This window comes from Leptinotarsa decemlineata, unplaced genomic scaffold (genome assembly GCF_025532065.1).
Source record: "Leptinotarsa decemlineata unplaced genomic scaffold, Ldec_3_MD MMD2_tig00078363_RagTag_RagTag, whole genome shotgun sequence".
NCBI lineage: Eukaryota > Metazoa > Arthropoda > Insecta > Coleoptera > Chrysomelidae > Leptinotarsa > Leptinotarsa decemlineata.
The window spans coordinates 3,121,613-3,144,890 of NW_027412728.1; the positions used below are offsets into that span (position 1 = coordinate 3,121,613).

At 35.4% G+C, this 23,278-nt stretch overlaps 1 protein-coding gene across 1 annotated transcript in view; it reads right to left on the reverse strand.

Moving 5' to 3' along the window:
- Rim (Rab3 interacting molecule) overlaps positions 1-23,278 on the reverse strand; it is a 355,610-nt gene that overhangs the window by 125,825 nt on the left and 206,507 nt on the right. Inside the window, exon 11 of the mRNA XM_074185890.1 lies at positions 13,177-13,730. Within this exon, the coding sequence (XP_074041991.1) occupies positions 13,177-13,730 (554 nt within the window). The remainder of the gene's footprint in view (positions 1-13,176; positions 13,731-23,278) is intronic.

Sequence of the window (23,278 nt, forward strand, 5' to 3'; positions counted from 1 at the left end):
TTGAGTGATCGTAGCATAATTGTAAAGCAAATAAATTCAATGTCTAATGAACGCGAGGTTAGATTGGGGGTTCCCCAAGGCTCTGTTCTTGGTCCCCTATTGTTTTTAATTTTTGTCAATGATCTGTCGGAATATATGAGTGATTGCTATTTAACTATGTTCGCTGACGACACCACTATTACAGTCGCTGGACCTACTTCAGATGATTTGCTAACAAGAGTTAGACTGATTATAGACTAGTTCACAAGCTGGTGTGATCGTAATCGTCTAGTTCTGAATACCTCAAAGTCGGTATCGATGAGATTTTATAATAGAAGTAGTGTACCATAAGTGAATTAGCTCAGTGCGATAATATCAATATCAATGCAGCAAACGAAGGTAAATTTTTAGGAACAATTTTAGATGAAACATTAAGTTGGGATCAACACATCGATAGTGTCTGTAAAAAACTAAATAAAGCATATTTTGCAATCAAGCAAATGAAAAACTGTGTTGACCATCAAGGTCTATTGGCAATCTATTTCGCTATGGCTTATTCCCATATTTCACTCAATATAATGTCTTGGGGTTCTGGCAGAGATTTTAATAGGATATTTGTAGCACAAAAACGTATTGTAGATTGATTTTCAATATGGAATATAGAGATAGCTGTAAACTGATATTTGGCAGAATGCGGCTATTATCGGCACCATCAATTTATCTGTTCAAATGTGTTAATTTTGCGAGAAAAAATCTGTCCACTTTTACAACCAATGCATCATCCCACAATCATAACACGCGGCATGGTAGCTTATTGAGAATACCAGCCCACACCACATCTAAATTTAAAAACTCTCCCCAGTATAGTGCTATTACGTTTTATAATAAACTACCCAACTTTTTAAAAAACTCCAAATCAGTACAGTACATGAAAGTACTAAGGAATTTTTTATTGAAAAATGTTTTTATAATGTACAAGAGTATCTGGATGGCAACTTCAGCTGAGTTTTATTTTGTTTAGTATACCAACAAACTCTCATTGAGATTTTAAACTTTATATCTAACTCACTTGCTATATTTTAAATGTATATGTTTAGTATAAATAGTACCTGTTGACATACCATGTGTACATATTGTACCTCAGTGGCTAAATAAATTATTATTATTATTATTATTATTTGAGTGTATGTATAATGAAACAGTCGTAATAGGTACATTGCATCGAACATCACCCACAAATCAATCAAACAAACACCCTATATTCAAAAATGAAAGAAACAAATCAAGCTACAGATTACACAATTTCAAACACATACATCTTCCACCAACATTTATAGATTGTAGTAATATGTATTTTTCACATCAAAATATTGGTGTATGTGCTTTGGGTAAACCTGAGAAAGCTTTAAGTTTATGTTTGAACATACTGGGTGGGGCACCGAAAACGAAACAGATCGAATATCTTCAAAACATATGTGTTCTGAAATGAATGCAAAAACACATCGATTCGTAATCCAGGGGGGACATCTTCCTATCCTAAGCTCAACTGTCATACCTCTTCCCCCACCTCTCGGTGACTATCACCCAAACAATTTGAATAGGGAAAGTAGTAAGTGTGACACATCGTTGAAAAGGTAATTTCATAAGGAATTCAGCCATGTCAATTTTAGCTACCTAACTTTCGATTTGGAGCCTTCATGTGAGAAAAAACTGCAAAAAAATAAAATGGTGGCTTCAAAATGGCGGAAGAAATTTCTAATTATGGTTCGATTTAACTCCACACCGAAAGCGAATTTTTCAAAACACATGTGTTGTGAACATAATGCAAAAACACGTCAATTTTAAATACAAAGGGGACAAATCCTATCATTACCTCAATTGTCATACTTCTCTCCCCACCCCTTGGTAATTCATACAGTTTGATTAGGGAAAGTACTAAGTGTGACACAGCATTGAAAAGGTAACTCCATGAGGAATTCAGACATGTGAGTGTTTGTTACTTAACTTTCTATTTTGGCGCTCTATTGCAAGAAAAACAACTGTTTCGTTTTTCAGTTCACATTTTATTCAAAAGGTAATGTGAACAATTCACGAAAAAAAAACAAAATTTGAAAAAAAACATAACTTGAAAATTGGAAAATTGTGCATAAATTTAACTAACATCATTCCAAACTACATTGATTCATAGTAGATGCTCGAAGTGCTCTCCATTCACTGCCATACATGGGTATAAGTTTGTCTCAAAACATTGTCTGACGTTTTGGAGCATGTCTGGGGTTATTTGACGACATTCGGTAGTAATACGTTGACGTCACTCTGCTAACGAACCTAGCTGAGTGGTGTATATTTCACTTTTTAAATGGCCCCACAAAAAGTGATCTAAGGGGAATAAATCTGGAGATCGAGGAGGCCATTCAATGCATCCTCTTCTTCCAATCCAGTGTCTGTGGAATCTTTCATACTGACGAACCGCTACAGCAAAATTTGTGACCTTTCAAAATTCGCCCGTCAGTACGTCGACTTACTCTAGATAATTCGGCAAGCTTTCGTGTACCAAGAGTTGGATCCGCAGCGACCTGTCCTAAAACTGCTACCTTCACTGCTTCGTTTCTTAGTGGGTTTTCAATTTGATGTGTTTTATTTGCCACAGATCCCGTTTGTCGAAATTTTGAAATCAGTTCCAGAACGTATATACGCTATACGTTATTGTTTGGGTGTTGCTCATTGGAAATTCTACTGGCTTTATTGACACATTCATTATTTTTGAAATAATATTCAATTATTTCTACCCTATCCTGAATAGAATAAAAAAAATTTTATTTCATTCATTAATGTACCTGACGTACTACTGTCAAGAAACTGACACAAATAAGCACTGAAACAAAAGGTTTTTCGAATTGAAGGGGTTATATTTTTAGGAGTGATTAATTTTTTTTTGGGAAAGAAAGTTTTTGGCTTTCTACTACTCCATCTGATACAAAAAAAGGGATGAGAGAATCTTCCAAAGAAAGGAAGGAAGTAATCAAATTGAAACTCTATACATGAATGTGTAGATCATGCAAAGAAGTAACTTTCAGACACAAACTGAAAGAACATCCTCCTGAAACAGCTACTTTCATATAAATATTGAATTACACGAAAGAAAATAATTCTTTCGCAAACAAATACTTCTATATGAACACTGAATTAAACAGAAGATACTTTCCTCTACTCAGTTTGTATTTCAAACATTTGTTGTGGAATAAGAATCAGATATCATTCACATGAGTTCTACTTTGAATGAATGGTAATAAATTGTACTCACATAGAACACTGTCACCCTCACTGGTATACACCGATGTTTCGCCTTAAGACACTTGCCCTAAGGCTCTTCAGTACCAAATTGGATAACATTATAGAAAATACACACACTTCATTCATGAATTACGATTTTTAATGTCACGGAATAAGCTTGATCTGCTTATGTCATCGATGACATCGTAATGACATTCATTCACCTACCTAAGAAAATAATTCAGATGGAGGCATAGTAAGTCAATTGTTATTCCAAAGGTACGAATTGCAAATCTTGTTCGCAATTGTGAAGCCGCCATCTTGTTTTTTTCCCTAGAAAAACTCCATATTGCATTGTCACCGAATTTATGTCAAATTCGTTTGTTATGAAGTATCATAATTTGACATACGGAACAGTATTCTTTTCCGCAAGAAGGCTCCAAAATCGAAAGTTAGTTAGCTAAAATTGAATTCCTTATGAAATTACCTTTTCAACGATGTGTCACACTTACTACTTTCCCTATTCTAATTGTTTGGGTGATTGTCACCGAGGGGTGGGAGAAGAGGTATGACAGTTGAGGTTATGATAGGAAGATGTCCCCCTTGGATTACAAATCGACGTGTTTTTGCATTTTTTTCAGAACACATGTGTTTCGTTTTCGGTGCCCCACCCTGTATTATTGCCAACGATAGTTTTGATATCTGATAGAATAAGATTATACAGCTGATGAGCTAAGTGAGTATATAACACTTTTGTTAAGTATTTTTCTGTGATTTTGGCACAGAGGTTGAATTAATATTGTGTCGATACATAAGTGTTGTCCATTTTTGTCCATGTTTATTTTCGTGTTGCCTTATAATAGTTTCGAGAAAGTAGAGTTGCCTTATATCTAGAGTCAATGTTTCCTTATACAGGGTGTTCCTTATTAAGTCGGCACCATTGCCAACTCCGTTATTATTGATGCTACGAATTTGGAGGAATGGGCAAACTAGTAGCATTTTTAATGGCCTTCTCGATGCCAAAAATAAAAAAATTGACAGTCTCGTTTTCAAAATATTTCATAAAATGAAATGTTGTTCAAATAGAACACTCTCTATTTTATCATGCATTTCGATTCGTAAAAACAACAACAACAAAGCTCATATCACCTTTTTTCCTAAAGTTAAAAATGAGGTACTTATGTGGAAATATTAATTTATTTCACTAGTTCAAAAAATTTCTTTGTTTTGGCAAATAATAGTGGCATATTGATAACAATTCAAGTAATTTAAGGTTCGAATTAATAACCTCTAATATCGAAACAATTATTGATGGTAATGCTCTAAATGACGTACCTGTATCGCAAGAACTTACTATTGGGAATAATTCAAACAAAGTAGTTTGTTTGGAATCAATAACCTCAAACACAGATGGTACTATTTAAAATCCTCCTCTGGCCGATCATATATTAGTAAATAATAAGGAGAATAATTTTTTATACCCCAAGTTATCCCAACTGAGTCTTATATTGTAGATTCCAAAGCTTATAATATATGTCAAATTTCATGTAAACGAGCAAAACTTTATGAATGTAGTTAATGAAATAGAACTTGTGATAAATGACAAACATATAGATGTACTGTGTCTGTCTGAACACTGGATAGTTAAAGAGAATATTGATCATATTTCTCTCGAAAATTACAAAATAATTAGCAATTTTTCTCGATGCAATCATAGCCATGGTGAATTACTCATTTTTGTTAGAAACGATATTGATGCTACTGAGGTTAGTATATTTAATAAACTCTCTATGGAATGTGAGATAGGAATGTGTGGTATATCTTTTCGCATATCATATCGCATATCATGCTATTATTGTTATTTTTAGTGCCTATAGACCTCCTAGTGGGGATATAAATGTATTTTTTATTAACCTTATGTGAGCACTAACATCGATTAGCAAAAAATTTAACTACATTGTGGCATGTGGTGATTTGCTTGACAACTCGTTGCCTATCAAAATGCTCTGCGACATATTTGATTGTTCTAACTTGAATATAACCTCTAGAGCACCAACACGAGTTTTCACAAATATAAGAGGGCAAACAAGTATTTCATGCATAGATTACATAGCGACAAATATTTCTCCTGAGTCTTATAACGTGGAAATATTTGACTCAATGTTATCAGACCATTTTGCCCAGTTATTTTCTGTATGTTTAAAAATTAATCAAAACATCGAGACCACAAGTGTCAATAAAGTATATAAGCGTGATATACGAGAACATAATATGCAAGAATTCAAGGATCGTCCAATGACTATGAATTTGGACGTCATATTAAATTTAAATGTAAATGATGGTTTTAATGTGTTTATTGAAAACGTCATTTGGTGTTTCGATGTTGCATGTCCGTTAATATTAAATAAAAAAAACAGTCTTGCAAAAATGGAAGGTTGGCTATCAAACGCGTTAATCGAAGAAGGAAAAGAGATTCGTAAAATATACAATGAAATAAAAACCTGTCCTGAAAATAAATTGCTTTGCATGGAAAGAAAAAAATATATAGAAAGAACATAAAATCTGCCAAAATGAATGATTACAGTAATAAAATAATAAATGCTGATAATAAATCCCAAAGGACATGGGCTCTGGTTAATAAGAAGCTTGGAAGGTCAAAAACTGGTTTTACAAATATTAGTCTAAATATTTATAACAATTTAACTGCTAATGGAAAAGAAGTGTCAAATTGCTTTGCATCCTATTTTTCTAGCGTTGTGCCTCATCAAATCGCTGAAAATTTCAGATACAACTTATCTTATATGAGATAAATTCCACATTTCTTTATCCACTGAGTGAAAATGAATTAGCAACTCTCATAAGTAATCTTGAAAATTAAAAGTCGTCTTGTTTGGATGGATTCAGTACTCACATCATAAAAAATATTTGCAATAACACTGCTGCACCTCATAAATCAGTCATTTCTTAGCGGAGAGTTTCCTGATTTTCTCAAAATAGCTTGTATAAGCCCTATTTTTAAAAAGGGATGCATGAGTGAAGTATAGTAAATTATAGACAAATCTCCTTGCTAAGTGCATTTTTGAAAATTATAGAGAAATTTCTCTACTGCCGCATTTTAGCATATACTGAAGTGAACAAAATTTTCACAGATTGTCAACCTGGATTCAGGCCATCGAAATCAATAGAGACAGCATCCGCACATTTTTTCAAAAATGTATATAAAGAGCTAGATGATGGCTCTATTCTTTGACCTATATAAAGCTTTTGATTCTGTAGACAGGAACATACTTTCTAAAAAATTATATAATATCGATATAAGAGGATGTCTCCTAAGTTATATCAACTCCTACATGGAAAATAGGAAACATATTCAGACATGCACGACGTAACTCTTGGCGTTCCACAAGGGTCTATTTTAGGCCCACTACTATTTTTAATTTATGTTAATGATTTACCTAATCATATTCGATATGGTGCCACCACTTTGTATGCTGACTGTGTCGCTGTTACTGTGTCGGGTGTTACTGAGGAGGAACTTTACCACAAAACTTAGGTAATGCTTGACGAAGTATATGCGTGGTGTCAAAAAAATACACTTATAAATTTTAACCTTAACCATTAACACCCGGCTGTAATTTTGTTTTATCCGAAACAACTAAGTTCCTTGGCACCTTTATAGAAGGTAAGTTAACATGGGAACCACACATTGACCACCTCTGCAAGCTGCTAAATAAAGCTTATTTTGCCATTTTACAGCTTGAAGACATAATTGCCAAACATTGAATATATTAATCTGGGGACGATCGAGTCATTTACAGCAGGTTTTTGTTGCTCAGAAAAGATTACTGAGACTGATTTTCAATATAAATCGCTTAGATAGCTGTAAAGAAATATTTATAAATAGTAATATTTTTACGGTACCCAGTATTTACGTCTATAACTGTCTGGTGTACGCGAAAAAACTGTGTTCCTTTGCCTATCAAAGAAATGAAGTTATCTTCATTCAAAAATTAAATAAAAAATATTTGATGCTGAATGCTTTTTATAGAATTTATGAGTTTATGAGTAGAAATAAATGGCCTGCCAAATTGAAAATATGAGGAATGAGGAATCTAAACTATTTCCTCATTGTGTAAACTGTTTGTGCATTGTAAATTTGTTTAATCTGTTTAAAATCTGTTTTTCAGTTAATCAGCTGCCGCCCCCATACGAACGGCAACTCTCAGAAGTTGAGAAACTTGTGGGAGCTAAGGACTAACGAGGTCTCACCTTTAAACGTGTGATTCCTAACCTAACACACAATATTTTGTTAAATCTCATATACACCTGTTTTTTGTATGAGTTATAATATACAATCATATTTTTAAAATATTTTTATGCGTAAAAATGTGACGATCGGAATAACAATTCGATATTCTTAGGGCAAAGCACAAAAACATTTTTACTTTGACTTGTTGCCGTAACCTGAACAGTCTGCAAAGGGCCAACTCCTTGGCAACATACAGCAGACGTGACGTGTTTGGGCTCATTTTGAAGGTATCAGCAGAATATATCAGACTTTCATACGGTGACCTACACATGATGTTTTTTCATTACTTTCAAGTCGGGTTTTGTTTTTCAATTTTGTTTTTCAATGGTCCGAAAAAGTACATAAGTGAACACTTTTGTGTTTCTTAATGAATAAAACATTGTGCTTTAAATATTTTTTTTAATTTTATAAACCCTTCTTCTTGCATCATCAGAGGGCTTTGCCAAATGTATCTTGCCCACATTGAATTCAGGTCTTGCGCCGCCACTGTATACAGGTCACTGTTTCAAAAGGTCTTCTGCTTCTTCGGCAGAATCAGGATAGTGAAAAGCACGGAGGATGGAACTCCACAACAATAGCTGAGGGTTATATCCATCAATATATTTCTTATGAAAATGCTATTGCTGTAAAAATAATACCAACAGCTAGCTCCAGGGTTACAGCATCGTCCTCTTCACTTCAAGAAATGCCCAGCATGAAATTGTCAACTCAGATAGTTCAAATATATTTTACAAGGCTCTTCAACATCGCAAGGTATCAACATCAGCAGTTGTTCTAATTGTACTTGTCATATTAATGTTCATAAATGATAATAATGTAATTAATGAATATAATACATATGTTACAGAATTTGAATGTATCCATATATATTATTCATAATGAGACTTCCTCGAAAATTGAATAATTATGTTTCATTTATTGGTATGTGCTCGAAAAAAATAGCGTTGAAAATACTTTTAACACTGATATTGAATTATTTTATCTTTATCTTTTGATACTCCTGACAACCAATCAACATGTCATTCTTAATGACAGTTGAACAAAAAGAATGTTGCGACACTGTTTTGGAAACATATGTATTGCTACCAATGGTCCTGTTAAGTGGCCTCCTCGTTCACCAGACATGACACCTCTAGATTTTTATTTTTGGGAATTTCTGAAAAATGAGGTGTGCAAAGTGAAACATAATGATTTAGACAAACTGAAAAATTATATTCAACCTATAATTAATAGAATTGATGACCAAATTGTGTTGGAATCAACAGGTGGTATCAAGAGAATGGCCCAAATTGGTGTTCAACAAGAAGGCAGTGTTTTTGAATATTCACTCGATAGCTGTTTATTCGCCAAAAAAATTCGTTATAAAATTCTTATACCTATAACCACAATATCATCCATAATTTTTTTCATGACAATTATCTTCAAAAAATACGAAATCTTTCTCATACTGTCCAATCAACACACTGCTGAATCAGTCAAGTAGTGGGAAGCAACAAATAAAAGGACCCCCTCTATGTAGAGAACCCAACGTTTGCTCTTGTGCCCATAAAACCTTCCAGTAAAAAATATAAATTCCACCTTACACAAGCAGTAGTTACTGCTAAAGTAAGCTTTGCCTACCCTCTAATTGTTTTGATTTACTATGCTGGGAGTTGGCAATACTACAATACACACCTGATGGTGTTTTCGATTTTAAATGGATACTCAATTTGAAGAGCATACTTCAAGAATTGTTGTTTGATTCAGAATGGATTTTGTTACTTCTCATTCATTGCTGTTTCTGTTTTGTTCACATCAAATCACGGATTTCTTTTGTCAATGTTCTGTTAAATTCTACTATTTACATGTATTGCGTACATCTACATTTTATTTAAATTCAATAACACTTCGGCGCCTTGAGCCACATATTCGCTCAAATATTCCTGGAGTCTCTCTGATTACTCTGCACGCATCGATGATGCAGTTTCTCGAGTCCTCTACATCGCGAACAGGAGTACGATAAACCAAATGCTGTAAATGGCCCCGAATAGAGAAATCGAAAGGATTGAGATCCGGGGATCGAGCGGGCCAGTTCTGTGATCCTTCTCGACCTATTCACTGATTTGCATATGTTTCAGTTCAATGCTGACGTGCTACTTGACTTAAATGGGCGGGGGCCCCATCATACATAAAAAACATATCCCTTCTCACGCCCAAAGGAACTTCCTCCAGCAGTACTGGATGCACTTCCCTTAAAAATTGAACGTATGCCTCACCATTTGATCGAGGAGGTAGAAAATGAGGCCCAATTAAATCATCCCCCATAACTCCGAGCCACACGTTAAGAGAAAACTGTTCTTGATGGTTAGTTTCGACAATAGCGCGAGGGTTTTCATTAGCCAATATGTGGTAATTATAGAAATTAATAATCTTGTCACGAGAAAAACTACAGTCGTCTGTCAATTCTATCGTCTTCAGAAAGTCACAATTTCTTCTAATCATTTCCAGCATCCAATTGCAAAATTCAAGACGGTTCGGAAAGTCTCGCAGTAACAGTGCCTGTACTCGTTGCAGATGGTAAGGGTATAAGAGTTGTTCCTTTAAAATTCGAAATACCGTCATATGATCAACATTCAGCTGGAAAGCAATCTTTCTAGTACTGGTAGTAGGTTGTTCTTCAATCAAATTACTGTACTGCTTCCTCAAGCTGTGGTGTTCGTACTTCTCGATGGCGACCACAATCCTGCGTTCTTTTGTCGAATGAACAATATTCTCGTAATTGTTGATGAAGTCGAGCAAATATTCTATGTGAAGGATGCTGCCGTTGAGAATACATTTCAGCATATCTTCTAAAAGCTTCTAACCCATTCCCCTGCGACAGACCGTAAACGTAATGCATATCAGCCATTTTCTCATTTGTGTATGCCATTTTAATAACAAGTGAATTATTGAAGTAACAAGTTAAGAACAGAACAAAAACAACACAATTAGTATAAATTCAATTTCGAAAATTCATACCAATTTAATTGTCACTATCGCTAATAGCGACCTACTAGATGGATCAGTTTCGTATTTTCGCATTTATGACGATGTATCTCTGTAGTTGTTCCTAAAATAATTTTTTGCTGCGAACTGGTTTATTTTGGTCAAAAAACTCAAGAGACATTTTTTGTTTAGAATGAAACAGGCTTTTGGAAATGAATTTTCAAATGGTAAACAAATAATAAAACAAAAAGTTACATTGGAAATAATTTTCATGGGTTGAGTTTTCCACCCCTTACAACCATGGGGTAAACCAAATAAATTTCTGGCTGAGTGTCTTTTTGTAGTACGAAACGTCAGGTCAATTTCAATATTGTAACTTTCTCAGTGCTTGTGAAAAAAATTGTTAAACAAATTTTATGTACCCCCTTTAAGGGGCTGTATCTTAACAAGAGATGCTCCAATGAAATTTCTTTATGAGAAAGATCCTATTTTTTTTCGATGTGGAATCACCTCCTTGAATGTTTTACACTTATTATTCACACCCTATATAATAGCCTACTCACCGGAATCATGCAAAACGAATTAAGATATTTACGTAAATCTAAATCTTATGGGCTAATGTTCACCGTAGATGATTGTAACTTAGGAGGTATTGTTGATGCAGACTGGGCATCAAATATTTTGGATAGGAGATCTTACACACATTTTCTTTTCAAGTTCTAGGATATGTTATCTCATATGAATATAAGAAACGACAACTATAGCTTTGTCCAGTACATAAGCCGAATACATGGCGATAACTGAGGCTTGTAAAGAAGCTATATGTACCATATTTAGCACAATTCATTTTTTATTTCGAAAACAGATAGATATAGGTATAGGATATTATTAACAAAAAAGTATTAAAATATCAGAGCTATTCCAAAAATGTATTATTATAAGGAATGTTCCATTTAAAAAAATATAATTGCTAGGACTTTTTGATAGAAGTGGCAACGCCGCAATGCTGAAAATATTTCAGATCGATAAAACAGGTAAGGAAATGTGAGAGGTGAAATTTTCAGAAAAATCTTGCTTTGCGTTTTCCAGAAACGTCTAACCTACCATCGACCGTGAGTCACGCTGTATATGTGTATATATAAATTTTATTATTTCCAGTTCAAATCTTAATCTGTCCGAAAATAATGAAACTCAAGTTACTTTGTCTGACATCACCGTTTCGACGTGGAAAACAGACTCAGAATGTGTGCCAGTGGGAAAGCGCTGTAGATTCATTTTTAAGAAGTTTTTTTGAAATGAAAAAAGAAGGTCCTCTTTTTTGGATGGCCGGCGTGACTTCAGAGTGGCGAGTCATAAGCACTGGTTTCCTTTGAGAGAATTTTTCTTTTGCGATGAGGATATGCTCACACAGATTGTAATTTTGGTGTTTAGTTTGTTTCTGTTGAGAGCAAGTTTATCCTCTGAACCCGATAGGTATGTAATTTCAGTATTTAAATCTTGCAAGCTTCCCTTCGCCATTTTGCCTTTATTTGTATGTTGGAATTGGTTGTAACTAAGCCTATTTTACAGGGTTTTTCCGTTGGGGCATGATAATCTTTACTCACTATAAATTGAGAAGAAATATTCCATTCCTGGAGTTCCCTTTTTCGAGTCTAATTTCAAGAAGTCTAACACGCGTACCACGAGGCCCTGTTCAATAGCTTCCTGTTGTAATTGAACCGTATCAGTACTTTCAACCGAAGGCAGTATCCCAAACTCCGTAGATATATCCCAAGCCCGATGTGTATATTGAAGTGTTCAGAATGCAGGTTCCACTGCAAGGCAGATTTTATTCCACAAATATCAGCTGATGCGTTTGAATTTTCTTCACTTCAGGTGGAAGTAAATCCACCAGGCACCCTGTTTGGCACATCCACCATACACGTTCACCATCACCAATATACCGTCTAAGGCAGAGCTGATTCTGAAGCTCTTTAAAAGGTATACAATCCTATTATTTTTATTCATCATCCATGTAATGGGCAAAACATATTCGTTCAAAATTATCTTGGGTGGTGTCCCAGATATTGGATGTAACTCATTGTATCTTATCATTCTACGCCATAAACAAAAATTATTGTAGTAATAAATTATTATTGGGGATTTTGACTTTCATTTCTTAAGGCTTTGCCATTCTCAATATTTTGTTTTCTGGGTTTCATAAAATCAAATTCTAGTGGCGCCTAACATTTTGTTGTGCTATTAAACGATACTTAGTTTATTGTCAATTTCGAACCCAAGAAACCCAAGAAATATATTTTATTTAACAGTTGCTGTGGTGTTTTACTGTGCCACAGTACAGTGGAGTCATCCGCAAAGAGGGTAATTTTTGCTAAGATGCTCAATTTAGTGATGTCATCGATACACAGTAGGAAAAGTAATGGGCCAATAACCGAGCCCTGAGGGACGCCATATTGTATGTGTCCTACTTCAGACTCCGAACCATGTCGAACGATTTGTTTGCGCTGTTCTAAATAAGCTTTTAGCCATTTCAAACTCGCATTTCTGACTCCATAGAATTCGAGTTTTTGCACCTTCACACAATCAAACGCCTTCGCATACGCCTACGCCTTATAAAAAAAAATTAAGATGCCTCATGACAACAAACTCACCCTACTGCTCTAGTCCCTCTCGGTCTCTCAGATTGCGTAGAAAAAGCACTGCTCGTAACCGAAACAACACTCTCCATATCGCTATCAAAGTCTACGAGGCCCAGAGGGTCCCTGTCTCGATCTCTCTCCGGCGAAAAAGACCTCCTGGTCGACCTCGAATGATTCGCCAGATCACTGTCGCTCAAACCGCTGTACCTTCTCTCCCAACCCGATCCGGTGCTTCTGTAGGTATGGACATACCTCATGCGATTCCTGTTGGATCCCTCCAGATCCTGAGTAACCCGCTCCTGCAGGGCGCGTGCTAAAGCTTGGGGCACTTGGGGTAACTGACGCTTCTTTGGAGATCCAGTAGGTGTCGCTGTGGCGCTTCGTGACTGAAATCGCGATGTTTTGTAGGTGGTAGGGGTGTAGTCGGAAAGGCGAACGTCGGGTGGAGAGAGGGACCGATGGTCAGTGGCAGATCGACGAGGAGATTTGGAACGAGAACGGGACATGTGGATGCTTGGGGAGTCGCATGGGGCCGCTGAATGCGATCGTTGGCCGGCCATTCCACTCTGAAATACAAAGATTTATTCAAAAAATAATATTCAATGATTTTAAAGGGAGTCAATTCAAATTGCAAACGTTGAATAAATGCTGACCGAATCGACGCATGTTAAATACAAGCAAAATTACCAAAATTGCATTCAACAGGCAGGAAAATGTTCGTTAAATACAGTGTGTAAAAGCCAAATTGAATAAATTCATTATTTCGGTTACGGTACATATTTTTAAAAAATTCCGAAACACGTCAAATTTAACTTACAACATACTTCAACAGAAAAATACCACTGCGATTCCAAGAATTGCATTTACCGGATACCCTGTGAGTGCGGAAAATCCTATATTGGTGAAACTAAGAGGCCATTGAATGTTCGCATTGCCGAGCACAAGAAGCACACACAGCGAGGAGAAACCAGCAAATCAGGAATAGCAGACCATGTTTGGACCCATCAACACAACATCGAGTGGTCCCAAGCTGAGATCTTGCACAGAGAGGAACATTGGTTCAGGAGAAAATTTAAGGAAGCCGCATACATGTTGTCCAACAACGTATTCAGCCAGGCCAGCGTAGATATACGAAACATATGGAAACCCATCATCAAACGAAAAATGACCAACTCCCGCCAAATCGGTCATCTCTCACGGAATCAGTGAAGCGGAAAATGGAAAGTAGAGAAAGTGAAAGTATTTCAACGACCTATAAAATAGTCATCTCTCGGAGGAATCAGTCCAGTCATCACCAGAAGACGATTGTAGATACCAACAATCGAAACGTCGTGAACTAACGTGACTTGGAATCTCTACACCTTTTTATTTTTTATTATTTTCTTTTTTTTTTTTTTTTTTTACATTCCTTGATTTTTATTTTTATTTATTCAATTATTATATTTTTACTTGTAGGTTATTTCACTATCATTTCATTTCAGGTTTATTGTTGCTTAATATAATTGTTATTTTCAACTATTCTTTTTAATTATTCTTTTTTACTTGTTTCAGGGATTTCAAATCATTTTATATAATAGACAATGGAAGTCCGAACTAGTGAAATTCAGAAAAATACCATCCCTACCTTCAACCCTCTTCGAATGACAGGTACAGCCCCTAATTGTTTAAATGGGAAGTATAGGTTTGTAATATACCGTTTGAAAATGTTAACGCTCACAAGTTTATTGCAACAATGAGGATAAACTAAAGTCTATCCAAATTCAAAATAGAGTGAAACAAAACAAAACTGAAGCGTGATGTTCACGTGATCGCCCAGTGTCAGATGGAAAAGGCAGCGTTCATTGGTGAATTCGCCTTCTTTGTACGAGTTCGGTACCAGCACAGGGTTGTAATCAGTCGTTTGCGTGTTTGTGTGGCGTGCGTTATAGATTATTGTTTAAAATTGTTTTCCAAGATGTCCTGTACAGACACTGCTGATGACACTGTGAGCTATCCTCTGAGTCCAGCCAGGAAACGATCCAAAAAAAGACATTTGAGTGTTGAGATAAAAGAAGTGATTTTAAATGTGTTCAAGAAAGAGATGGAAGAAATTGAGACATCAACTGTCGACGAAGTCGTATCGAAAGTTTCCCATAAAATTGGAGTGTGTTGCGCTTCGATTTACAATGTTTTACGGGAATATAAACAAAATCATACATTTTCCAAACCGAATACAAATCAGAATCGTCAAACCATTATAAAATCAATAGATGATGCTGATAAACATGCAATCAGGAGGAAAGTGCATGAGTACTTTTTCAGACATGAAATACCCACGATAGACAAAGTACTCACAGAAATAAATGAAGATGTTTTATTGCCAAGTTTTAAGCGGTCAACACTCCATAAAGTATTGAAACATTTGAATTTTGTATGGAAAAAACGAGGGCGCAATAGTTTATCATTGGATAGAGAGGAAATTGTGTTATGGAGGAGAGAGTATTTGACCAAAATTGAATATTATAGGGAACAACAGAAAACAATTCATTATATGGATGAAACCTGGGTTAATGCTGGTCATACTACCCTAAAGTATGGGTCGATGAAACTGTGACCTCATCTAGGAGGGCCTTTCTAGATGGACTATCCACCGGATTAATAAATCCATTGGGTAAACTTATATTTATATCAAGACCTGCCTCAATCTCAATATATAAAAAGTAACCCTCGTATTTGTTTCATTTACTTACATACCTCTTCATAATTTCAAGTAAAGGAAAACGGCTAATTATTTGTCACATCGACAATGAGATTGGGTTTGTTGCTGAAGGGCTATGGTGTTTCGAGTCGAAGAAAACTGGAGATTATCACGAAGAAATGAACGGTGAATCTTTAGAATAGTGGTTGTCCAAAGTTCTACCCCATCTGGAGGATAATGCTGTGATTGTAATGGGCAAAGCACTTTATCATTCGCGACGGTTAGAGAAGATTCCGAAAACGTTTTCAAAGAAGGTTGAAATCCAAAATTGGCTGCGATCAAAGAATATTAGCTTTGAAGACTCAATGCTAAGAGTACAGCTACTAAAAATTGTCAAGGAGCGCAAACATGAATACCAAAAATATATAGTCGATGAAATGGCAGCAGGTCACAACAAAATTGTCCTTCGCCTGCCTCCATACCACTGCGAGCTCAATCCCATTGAGTTAATATGGGCGGATGTGAAGAATTTTGTAGCTCAGCATAACACCACGTTCAAATTTGCAGATCTCAAGGTACTTTTTGATGAAGCTTTGAGAAGAGTCACATCGGAGAAATGGGACATGTGTGTTCGACATGTGATATCGGAAGTCGAGACAAAGATGTGGAAGCTTGATAACATAATAGAGGCACAAATCGAGCCACTGATAATTCAGATTGGTGAGGATGACACTACTGATGAAGAGACAAATTCATCCAGTTGAATAATTTTGATTAATATTCCTTTTGAATTTACATAAAATAAAAATTATCAATAAAGAAATAATTACGTCTCTTTTCATATAATGCTTGAGTACGCTGTGGAAAATCCAATGAAAATCTTTTTATATCACACATATTATCTGCATTTTTCCCGTTAAACTGCAAAACTTGTGCATTTCACTCGTTATTATAAAAAAGTTTTCCTAAGTGTGATATAGCATTTGCGATCAACAAGATGTTGGTTCTGAATACGACCCTGGCCAATTCTTGGGATTTTCAATATCAAGTGCGTAGGGCATGTCAATGTTTACATCCACTCTATCTAATAAATTCAATAAAATACACTCAAAACTTATTGCAATATACTCAAAACTTATATCATGTTGAAGTATTGATGATAAGAAAGTAAGCAAAAACCACAGCAAAGTTCTTTTTAGATAGTATCCTTTTAAAAACTGTAAATAATTTTCGTTGCAACGTTAGTTTGAAACGCCTTGTCAACTTGTTTTGTATGTCAAGTCTGACAAACGGTTAGATAAACGGAAATGCATAAAATAAGAGCTTGGTCATGTGGAGCAGATAAAAAAAGCAGCTGCCAATGCAATGAGTGATGAACTCAAATTAAATGTGATGCTCGAGTTTGAAGAAAACCCACATACATCCATTCACACATTATTTATGGTATACGACTATAGGGAAACTCCAGTCTCTCACTTCTCCGAATACAGAAAAAGGCCATACGGATATTAGCTTGTGTAGGATATAAAGAATCTTGTAGAAACTACTTCACCGAATTCAAAAATATGTCACTATATTCAGGGTATATTTTTTTATTGCCTGTTACAGATCCACAAGAACATTGGTATCTACCATACTCACCTCGATACGTATAATTATAATACAAGAAACAATAATCAGTTGATCAATCCGCGATACAGACTCACTACCTCGACCAAAAATTCGCTAGACTTGAACCTCTTCAATAAACTTCCCGACCAACAAGTTCAAGAGAATCATTAAAGTATTTTTCAATAACAACGCATTCTATTCTCTCGATGAATTTAAGAACTGCCAACTAAATTATATAAATAATGAGTTGACATGTGAGTGATCATGTTATTTATATATATATATATATATATATATATATATATATATATATATATATATATATATATATATATATATATATATATATATATATATATATATATATATATAAATCAGTTCAATTCGTGAGGTTGCAGTCACGAATTGAACCGATTTATAGTTGATCCAGTCACTAATTATTCTGTTTATATATATATATATATATATATATATATATATATATATATATATATATATATATATATATATATATATATATCCAGGGTGTCCCTGGACTTCCTCTTTTCCTCTCGGGAATGTATAGATGGGGTCAAAATATCACCAATACTTCATATAACTTTTTTTCCTAAAAGTCTTCGTAACCAAGTTACGGGCCCTCGAAGTTACAAAATGAAAAATGTTTTTCTTTGATAACTTTTCAAGTGAATATTCAAAATCATCCAAATTTTGGTAATTGACTAAACAAATGAATTCCGTCGATGAGCTTCCATGCAGGAGTCAGTTGTTTTGCTACAAAGTCAGGAACGGACTACCCCCGATGGTCCACACCCCAAAACTTTGAAATGACAGATATTTTTCAATATTTTTCAACAGAATAAGGTTACTTGGACAATTTTATGAATAAAAGTACTCGTGTGGAAAGTCGATCGGAGCAACGAGTATTGATAAAAATGTAGTTCTACTCGACGACATCAAACCCGCTCGTCCACCATTATTTGAAATGAATAATTATCAAAGCAGAAATAATAATGATAACGTTAATTCAACAACATTTATAACAGGAATAATACAAAGTATGCTAAAATGAAGTCGTAAACAAAAAGTACAGTACCTATATGGAAGTTCAAGTCACAATTGTGATAGCAGATATTTTTTCAAAAGAAATATCAAGTTCTGTAGATTCGTGGTGTTTTTAAACTAACAAGCTACTCTACTATGAAATATCGAATTCATTCCATATTTTGTATGTACATAATACGTGTGGAATAATCACGTTTCGTGTTGATCAGTTATCTGAATCTCATGAAACTCAACATTCGAATGTTTCAAATTCTTCTTCACAGCTAAACTGTTGAGGAGTTTCACTGGTAATTATAATTTTATGGGAGAAATTCTTTAACACGAATCTAAATTTAGCTGAAAAAACGCACATCGGAAAAAATATTTACTATACTAATAAAAAGCAAACGAATGAACTACAAAAACGGCTGCACATGATCAGGTGAAAAATATCCAGGGAATAATTAGGTTCCATTTCTTTCACAGATGTTGACAAAAAAACCTTTTAGAAAGTTTTGATAAAAAATGAGAAACTGGAATACGATTTTGTTTTGTTGAGTGGTGCGTTGTCATATGACTATCATTGTATTGTCAATATTCTATAGAATATTTTGAATTTTTTTGATATGGCCGAACAGTTTACATTCAATGAATATGCAGATATGCATGTATTTTATGGACGAGCATTTTGTAATGCTGCAGAAGCTCGTCGTCTGTATTCCGAGCATTTTCCCAATCGAACGGTACCGTCAAGAGAAACATTCGAGCGTGTCGATCGCAGCTTGAGGGAGACAGGTATGTAATAATTGATAATTAATTTGAGCACGTTGTTTTATTTCGATATTATTGTAGGTACAATTTTGCCAAAACGAGGTGGTGAGGGCGCTCCTAGGACTGTACGTACCGTTGTATTGGAGGAAAATATTTTGGAAGCCGTCGCTGATGATCCTTCAATGAGCATCAGAAATCTATCAGAACAGTTCCATACATCCAAGTCCACTATTCATAGAATAATTAGGGAACAACTGCTCCACCCATTTCACATCCAGAAGGTACATGCCATGACACCTCAAGATTTTCCAGCACGACTGGAATATGCCAATTGGTTCATGGATAGGCAAAGAGAGGATATGACTTTTATTAATCGAGTTTTATTCACTGATGAAGCAGGTTTCAGTAGAGATGGAGTTATCAACTCTCATAATCTCCATATATGGGCCGAAGAAAATCCCCATGGGATATTGCAAACCAAACACCAACGGAAATTCAACGTGAATGTTTGGGCTGGTATCATAGGAAACCATCTTATAGGACCATTCGTTCTACAGGACCGATTGAATGGAGAACGTTATTTGGAGTTCATTCAGAACGATTTGAATGGACTTTTGGAACATGTTCCATTGCAAACCCAAAGAGATATGTGGTTTATGCATGATGGCGCTCCTCCTCATTTTAGTTTGATTGTGCGTGACCATCTGAACCATATTTTCCACAATAGATGGATTGGTAGAGGTGGGCCATATTCATGGCCATCGCGGTCTCCGGATTTAAATCCATTGGATTTCTTTCTGTGGGGGCATCTAAAAAGCCTTGTTTACGCTACACCTATTCACACAAGAGACGCATTGTTGAATAGAATAACATTACATTGTGAAGCCATACGAAACGACCCTGGAATGCTATTTCAAGTACAGAGAGGGTGTCTTCGCAGACTAAGAAAATGTATAGAGAGAGAAGGTGGTCATATCGAGCAGTTTCTGTAGCGGATTTTTCATTTCTGTTTGCTCTTGAGGCTCTTGAGTTTCGTTAGTTAAACGTGTTTGCATTATAAAAATTCGTTATGAACATTTTACCTATCATTTCCATTTTCCTTAAAAACTAATATTTTCGAATAATGGTAGACATCTCAGGATAAATGTTGTTGAATTAACGTTATCATTATTATTTCTGCTTTGATAATTATTCATTTCAAATAATGGTGGACGAGCGGGTTTGATGTCGTCGAGTGAAACTACATTTTTATCAAGACTCGTTGCTCCGATCGACTTTCCACACGAGTACTTTTATTCATAAAATTGTCCAAGTAACCTCAATTTGTTGAAAAATATTGAAAAATATCTGTCATTTCAAAGTTTTGGGGTGTGGACCATCGGGGGTAGTCCGTTCCTGACTTTGTAGCAAAACAACTGACTCCTGCATGAGAGCTCATCGAAGGAATTCATTTGTTTAGTCAATTACCAAAATTTGGATGATTTTGAATATTCACTTGAAAAGTTATCAAAGAAAAACATTTTTCATTTTGTAACTTCGAGGGCCCGTTACTTGGTAACGAAGGATTTTAGGAAAAAAAGTTATATGAAGTACTGGTGATATTTTGACCCCATCTATACATTCCCGAGAGGAAAAGAGGAAGTCCAGGGATACCCTGTATATATGGTGGCTCTTAAATTGGAATCAATATGGGAATGATCAAAAAGTACTAATCTACCTATCTTTTGATTTTCATGGAATTATTTTCCAGCAGCTTCACTGCATTAACCTTTCTCGATTTTATATATATATATATATATATATATATATATATATATATATATATATATATATATAAATACGAAGGTTATCGAGTGTCTTGATATAGATAAAGGAGTTTTTAATCGGACATAGCACTCAAGGAAGTGGCAAACCATAGACACGTGTTTCGGGCTTTTGGCCCATCATCAGTATGGTGCAGCCAAGTGTAAGGATGGGCAACACTTGGTTACCAGAAGAAAGAAATACAAATGAACGGAGCCACCAGCAGGAGCCAGCCGCACATTTGTGGTTTCACTTAATAGATCTTGTGTTTACAAGAAAACTATCAAAATCACCACGGAGGCAGCTATAGCTACCTGTGTGACATCCGGGTCCAGGAAATGTTATAAATACGAAGGTTATCGAGTGTCTTGATATAGATAAAGGAGTTTTTAATCGGACATAGCACTCAAGGAAGTGGCAAACCATAGACACGTGTTTCGGGCTTTTGGCCCATCATCAGTATGGTGCAGCCAAGTGTAAGGATGGGCAACACTTGGTTACCAGAAGAAAGAAATACAAATGAACGGAGCCACCAGCAGGAGCCAGCCGCACATTTGTGGTTTCACTTAATAGATCTTGTGTTTACACTTCCTTGAGTGCTATGTCCGATTAAAAACTCCTTTATCTATATCAAGACACTCGATAACCTTCGTATTTATAACATTTCCTGGACCCGGATGTCACACAGGTAGCTATAGCTGCCTCCGTGGTGATTTTGATAGTTTTCTTGTAAACACAAGATCTATTAAGTGAAACCACAAATGTGCGGCTGGCTCCTGCTGGTGGCTCCGTTCATTTGTATTTCTTTCTTCTGGTAACCAAGTGTTGCCCATCCTTACACTTGGCTGCACCATACTGATGATGGGCCAAAAGCCCGAAACACGTGTCTATGGTTTGCCACTTCCTTGAGTGCTATGTCCGATTAAAAACTCCTTTATCTATATCAAGACACTCGATAACCTTCGTATTTATAACATTTCCTGGACCCGGATGTCACACAGGTAGCTATAGCTGCCTCCGTGGTGATTTTGATAGTTTTCTTGTAAACACAAGATCTATTAAGTGAAACCACAAATGTGCGGCTGGCTCCTGCTGGTGGCTCCGTTCATTTGTATTTCTTTCTTCTGGTAACCAAGTGTTGCCCATCCTTACACTTGGCTGCACCATACTGATGATGGGCCAAAAGCCCGAAACACGTGTCTATGGTTTGCCACTTCCTTGAGTGCTATGTCCGATTAAAAACTCCTTTATCTATATATATATATATATATATATATATATATATATATATATATATATATATATATATATATATATATGTATATATATGTCCACTATTTGTTACATTTCTGATTCGTATCATACACACTCGATAAAATCTGTCTCTCTCTCTCTCTCTATATATTTTTTTTTCTCATTGTGTAACTTCGAATTGTGTATTCTGTACGACTTGCAACAAATGTGTATACATAATGTGGTCAAATAAAAACAATATCAATATCATCGAGTAAACAGGCATCCACTACATACAATGTTAGCCATACATCGATAGTAAACATTTTAAAAGAAAATATAATGCATCCCTGTGAAATGATAATTACTCAGGAGCTCATGAAAGACTATTTTGATAAAAAAACTAATTTTTGTGAGCAAATGATGGACACGTTGGATAACAAGATCATTCAATTAGAAGACGTTATGTTTTCTGATGTGTTCCGTCTTCACCTCCATTTTTTTGTGTTCATATAGTTAAGAGATATTGTGTTTGTCTGATTATTTTTTCCCATATTTTTTTTTCTCATTATCGTGAGAACGACTGTGCGTTCCATGTTGGGAGAAGGCTGGCTCGCAGAGAAGTGAACAGATACCTTTTTGAATCGGTTGTCAACGGCTCGATAAGTGATCTACCTCGATAATAATAATTTCGCTCTACAAGTGCAAGACTTCGATAATAATAGTTATTCATATAAACACTTGTGTTTATGCCCAGTTTCCTCTCTAAGAAAAGGAATTCAATCAACGTTGGATCTGGATGCAGAACGATTCCAAGGTAGGAAAACACAGTCTCGTGTAATAAATTCTCATCATTATTCTCTGGCCATTGAAAGGCAACTTTATAAAACCGGTCAAACACTCTTTGAGATAGCGAACTCCTATTTTTTTTTACAGTCCATTTATCAAATACAAAACACTGATGAGTGTACTTTGTCT